The sequence below is a fragment of the Anolis sagrei genome, chromosome 2 (genome assembly GCF_037176765.1).
Source record: "Anolis sagrei isolate rAnoSag1 chromosome 2, rAnoSag1.mat, whole genome shotgun sequence".
Classification (NCBI taxonomy): Eukaryota; Metazoa; Chordata; class Lepidosauria; order Squamata; family Dactyloidae; genus Anolis; species Anolis sagrei.
In genome coordinates, this window is record NC_090022.1 from 10,392,959 (window position 1) to 10,399,182 (window position 6,224).

The window sequence follows — 6,224 nt, forward strand, 5'->3', positions numbered from 1 at the left end:
TACCACAATAACCACACTTGTTCTGATTTTTCCATTTGTCAATGTGTCTTGACTCTCTGACTTTAAGAGCTTGAGATGCAATTTCTTGGTTATCTCCCTGGGTCTGTTGTAGTTCACACACTTCCTCCGATGTTATTGCCTTAGTTCTCAGCTGAGCTCTAGTTATCTCATCAACACGGCATATCTCCACAGCCTTCTCAAGTGTAAGATCAGCCTCTTTCAACAGCTTTTCTTTCAGTCTTTCTTCCTTGATGCTGAAGACAATTTTATCACTTATCATGTCATTAATTGCCGTTCCAAATTCACAGCTGACTGCCTTCAGTTTCAGTTCAGCAATAAATTGCTCATTTTTGACCCCAGGACTCTGTATATGGTTCCAGAAACAAAATCTTTCAAAAACAATGTTCTTCCGAGGTAAAAAATAAGTCCTAAACTGTTCCAGAACCTCTGAAATATCTTTTGGGTTCTCCTCGGCAAAAACAAACGTGTTATATAAAGAAACTCCTTCCTCTCCCACACAATGTAGCAGGATAGCTATCTGCCGCTTCTTTGATACACTTTCAAGTCCTGCTGCAGCAAAATACAACTGAAAAGCCTGTTCCCACCGTCTCCAGTTCTCAGGCATATTGCCTTGCATAGCAAGAGGAGGAGGACGACGAAATGACTCCATGTCTTGGTATTCCTTATCTGGGAACTCTAGCTTCAGAGTTGCAGCACAGGAAAGGTTTATATCCCACTTCTGACGCCATGTAATATTCTTCGTGTCACAAACTCACCAGTCAGAAGAGTTCCTAAGGTAACGATGTTTATTCGAAGCACGAGTAGGGATAACAACAACCTTTACTACAGAGAGAGAGCTTTTATCACCCATCCAGTAGTAAAATACATTACAGGTGTGGCCACCAAAGGCTGTGTCTTAAAGGCACACTATACTACAGTAATGACCCAAAAAGCTACAGACCAATCTCCCTGTTGTGTCACCTCTACAAAGTTCTGGAGAGACTTATTTTGCATAGAATTATGGAAAAAATAGACCCCCGTCTGATTCCACAGCAAGTTGGCTTCAGGAAAGGCAAAAGCTGCACATCGCAAGTGCTGAACCTGACTCAGCACATAGAAGATGGCTTTGAAAGGCAGCAGATCACAGGAGCTGTCTTCATAGACCTGTCAGCAGCCTATGATACTGTAAACCACCGCCTCCTCCTGAGAAAAATGTATAATATCACAAAGGACTACCACCTCACCCGCCTCATAGGAAACCTGCAACAAAACAGGAGCTTTTTTGTTGAATTCCAGGGCCAGAGAAGCAGATGATGGAAACAGAAGAACGACCTGCCTCAGGGGAGCGTGCTTGCTCCATCCATGTTCAACATCTACACAAATGACCAGCCACTGCCAGAAGGGACAGAGAGTTTCATCTATGCTGATGATCGTGCCATTACTGCACAATGTTATTACCTAAAAACATTACGAAACCCAACCAGAAGAAACTAGAAGATCTCACAGGAATTAAAACAACAAGCAAGATCAAATATTTAGGAATCTGGGTTACCCAAAGAAATTTACATCTTCTAAAAAACAACTACACAGCAAAATGGCAAGAAATCAAGAAGGAATTGGAGACATGGAAAAAACTAAATCTATCACTATTAGGCAGGGCGGTGACTATCAAAATGAATGTCCTTCCCAAAATGCTCTACCTTTTCCAGAATCTCCCCATCATCAGGAATAGCAAAACCTTCAAAGAATGGGATAAAGAGATCTCAAAATTTGTCTGGAGAAACAAAAGACCAAGAATAAAATACACAATAATGACCATGCCAGTTGACAAAGGTGGATTTGGCTTACCGAATTTGCAATCATACCAAGTCGTGTGTGCCTTAAATTGGATACGTGATTGGACCAAACTTACCAACATAAAGACTTTGACCATTGAGGGCTTTGACCTCCGAAAGGGCTGGCACGCGTACCTTTGGTATGAAGGGGCGAAAAAAGAAAGTAACTTCGGGAACCACTTCGTGAGGTCAACTCTGTTGAAGGTTTGGAATAAATATAAGAGATACTTTTTCCACAAAACACCATTGTGGATTTCCCCGTTGCAGGCAAGACAACGCAGATTGCTGGGCTGGGTCCAGTGGCCGTCCTATAAAGACGTTCTACACAAACAGAGCGGCTCAAGAGAATTGAAAACTCAGAACGACATAGCCAAAGAGTTTAGCAACATCTCATGGTTTCAATACGCTCAGATTAAAGAAAGCTTTAAAGAAGACAAAAAATTAGGTTTTGGAGAAGAAAATGATCTATGGGAAAGGATTCAGAAGAGAAACAGGAAAGTAATAACGGTCCTATACCAAAACCTATTGGGATGGGCCACGGAAACGGAGATAATCAAGAACTCAGTGGTCCAATGGGCAAAAAACATAGGAAGACCCATCCAACTGAGGGAATGGGAAACAATATGGAGGAGACGGCTTAAGTATACCTACTCATCTGACTTAAGAGAGAACTGGCTTAAAATGTTACACCGTTGGTACTTAACACCTCAGAAGATAGCAAAAATGTATAGAAATACAGACAACAAATGCTGGAAGTGTAAAGCTAAGGAGGGCTCTTTTTATCCTTTATGGTGGTTATGCCCAAAAGCAAGGGAGTACTGGAGGCTTGTACATAAGGAATGCAGAAAAATCTTAAATCTAGATATTCCCATGTCCCCAGAAGCATACCTGTTACAATAACATGGAAAAGTTGTTTACTTTTTTTGTAACAGCTGCCAGGATGACGATTGCTAAGATGTGGAAACAGGACTTGACACCAACCAGAGCACAATGGTTAGGAAAACTATTGGACATTCAAGAAATGGACGAACTAACCTTTTGGTTAAGACAGAACAATGGAAAAGGAATGGTAATGACGGACTGGAGCTTGCTTAAGAATTATATAGGAAAGGAAATGTATTGAGATGCAAAGATAGACGGGAACTTGCTTGAGTTTTATATAGAAAAAGAAATGTATTGAGATGCAGGTTCAATAAGAGCTCGGTTAAGATGGATGTAGTAAACGAAATGTACTAAGAAGATAGACATATTATTCAGGAAATGGGGGAGAGAAAGAAAGTAATAATAGTACTGTAAGAAGATAATACTTAAGAAGTGAATGAAGATGAGGGGAAGTCGGTTTTAGTCAGGGGGGAGGGTGGGGGAGGGGGAGGGACTCAGGGGGAGTTGTCTTTGGTACGTTATAGATGTGTTTATTTCTTAGTCTAGCACGATGTCTCGTAAGATGTTACCACTAGGTCTTGTCATATTGTCTGTCTTGTCCCTTTTTATGTATGTACTCTGTTCCATGTTTATTATTAATGCAAAACTAATAAAAATTTATACAAAAAAAAAAAAAGAAATTGTCCACATGCTTGTGGATTTCAATGGCTTCTCTGTGTGGTCTGACATGGTGGTTGTTGGTGTGGTCCAGCATTTCTGTGTTCTCAAATAATATGCTGTGTCCAGGCTGGTTCATCAGGTGCTCTGCTACGGCTGACTTCTCTGGTTGAAGTAGTCTGCAGTGCCTTTCGTGTTCCTTGATTCGTGTTTGGGCAATGCTGCTGCGTTTGGTGGTCCCTCTGTAGACTTGTCCACAGCTGCATGGTATACAGTAGACTCCTGCAGAGGTGAGAGGATCCCTCTTGTCCTTTGCTGAACGGAGCATTTGTTGGATTTTCTTAGTAGGTCTGTAGGTGGTTTGTATGTTGTGTTTCCTCATCAGCTTCCCTATGCGGTCAGTGGTTCCCTTGATGTCTGGCAAGAACACTTTTCCTCTGGGTGGATCTTCGTCTTGACTCTCGTGGCTTGTTCTCGGTCTTGCAGCTCTTCTGATGTCTGAGGTGGAATATCCATTGGCCTGGAGAGCCAATGGATATTATATTATTAGCATAGCACAATATCAGTATTATGTATTACTATATTGTACTACTGGGGAATTGTTTAATACTATTGTATTATGCTGGGGAAAGTGGAAGGCAAAAGGAAGAGGGGCCGACCAAGGGCAAGATGGGTGGACGGCATCCTTGAAGTGACTGGACTGACCTTGAAGGAGCTGGGGGTGGTGACGGCCGACAGGGAGCTCTGGCGTGGGCTGGTCCATGAGGTCACGACTGAACGAATGAACAACAACAACATATTGTACTACACGATTATACTGTAATATTATTAGTAATATTACATATAATATAAAACATATAATTAGAATATATTAGTAGTAGTAGTAGTAGTATAATATTGGACTAGCTGTGCCCGCCACGCGTTGCTGTGGCAAACCTTCCCTCCCTCTTTCTCCTCCTTCTTTTTCTCTCTCCTTCCTTCTCTCCCTCTTTTTCTTTCTCTTCTTCTTTCTTCCTTCTCTACCTGTTTCTTTTCTCGCTTCCTTTGCTGTTTGGTTTCATCCTTCCTTCCCTCTTTCCTTCCTTCCTTCCTTCCTTCCTTCCTTCCTTCCTTCTTTCACTTTTTTATTTCCTTCTCTCTTTCCTTCCTTCTCTACCTTTCTTTCTTTCCCTCCTCCTCTCTTTCCTTCCTTCCCCCCTAAAGTCTCATTTGGCCTCCGCCTCCTCTTCTGGGCGTCTCCTCTGCTCCTCCCACTCCTAGAACGCCCCCCTCCCCGTTGCCAGGCGACCAAGAGGGCTTGCCGTGGTGGCTCAGGCGCTGGAGGCCGCGTCGCCCGGCCTTCCCACTCAGGGAGCCTCCCTTGGCCCCTTCTTCCCTGGGGCAAGCATCCCCAGAGCAAGCCCAGCGCTGGCGGGCCTCTCTGGACTGGTTTCTGGGCGTGAGGCCTTTCCTTGCGCCTTTGGCCTTCCACCCAGGTGACCCAGAAGCAAGCCAAGAGCCCTTCCTTCTTCCCAGTTCTGTTCTCTCTCTCTCTCAAAAGGGCCCTTCCTTCCATACAGCCCGAGATCTCAGGGTCACAAGGCAGAAAACCCCACAAACTGGGTTACCTGAGTCCACACAGCCAGTCATAGATCCCAGTTCAAAGCAGAACATGTCCTGGTTTATTCAGCTGTGTGGAAGGAAGGGGCCCCAGAGGGATTTCTCTCCAGAGAGACAGAACAGAGGTTTCTCCTAAGGATAGATTGTATACTCTCTACACTGCCATATAATCTAGATTAGCAGATTGAACTGGATTATATTAGGCCCCTTCTACACTACCGTGGTGGAGCAGCAGGTTCAACCGCTTAGCTGCTGAACCTGCTGACTGAAAGGTTGGCGGTTCAGATCCGGGGATTGGAGTGAGCTCCTGTTGTTAGGCCCAGCTTCTGTTAGCTTAACAGTTCAAAAAGTGTAAATATATATATATATATATATGCAGATGACACCACTCTGATGGCCGAAAGCGAGGAGGAGCTGAGGAGCCTTCTAATCAAGGTGAAAGAAGAACGTGCAAAAGCCGGATTGCAGCTAAACGTAAAAAAAACCAAGATTATGGCAACAAGAATGATTGACAACTGGAAAATAGAGGGAGAAAATGTGGAGACCATGACAGACTGTTTTTGTAGGTGCAAAGATGACTGCAGATGCAGACTGTGGCCAGGAAATCAGAAGACGCTTCCTTCTTGGGAGGAGAGCAATGTCCAGTCTCGATGAAATAGTGAAGAGTAGAGACATCAGATTGGCAACCAAGATCCATTGCCTAGTCAAAGCCATGGTATTCCCTGTAGTCACCTACGGATGTGAGAGCTGGACCTTAGGGAAGGCTGAGCGAAGGAAGAGAGGCGCTTTTGAGCTGTGGTGTTGGAGGAAAGTTCTGAGAGTGCCTTGGACTGCGAGAAGATCCAACCAGTCCATCCTCCAGGAAATAAAGCCCGACTGCTCATTGGAGGGAAGGAGACTAGAGACCAAGGTGCAGTCCTTTGGCCACATCATGAGGAGACAGCAAAGCCTAGAGAAGACAATGATGCTGGGGCAAGTGGAAGGCAAAAGGAAGAGGGGCCGACCAAGGGCAAGATGGATGGATGGCATCCTTGAAGTGACTGGACTGACCTTGAAGGAGCTGGGGGTGGTGACGGCCAACAGGGAGCTCTGGCGTGGGCTGGTCCATGAGGTCACGAAGAGTCAGAGACGACTGAACGAATGAACAACATATATCTCAGTGATTGGTTGTGGGGGGGGGGGGGCGCCAAAATACTGTTTGCTTACCATTGAAAATTACTTAGGGCTGGCAAGAGTCATTGCCATCTTGAA

At 44.5% G+C, this 6,224-nt stretch overlaps 2 protein-coding genes across 2 annotated transcripts in view; one reads left to right on the plus strand and one right to left on the minus strand.

Moving 5' to 3' along the window:
- Positions 1 to 6,224, minus strand: part of LOC132765774 (zinc finger protein 850-like) — a 1,095,673-nt gene that overhangs the window by 813,639 nt on the left and 275,810 nt on the right. The gene's annotated exons all lie outside the window — the stretch shown is intronic.
- Positions 2,776 to 6,224, plus strand: part of LOC137096451 (zinc finger protein 345-like) — a 14,327-nt gene continuing 10,878 nt past the window's right edge. The window contains exons 1-2 of the mRNA XM_067465598.1: positions 2,776 to 2,828; positions 4,578 to 4,812. Of these exons, the coding sequence (XP_067321699.1) occupies positions 2,776 to 2,828; positions 4,578 to 4,812 (288 nt within the window). The remainder of the gene's footprint in view (positions 2,829 to 4,577; positions 4,813 to 6,224) is intronic.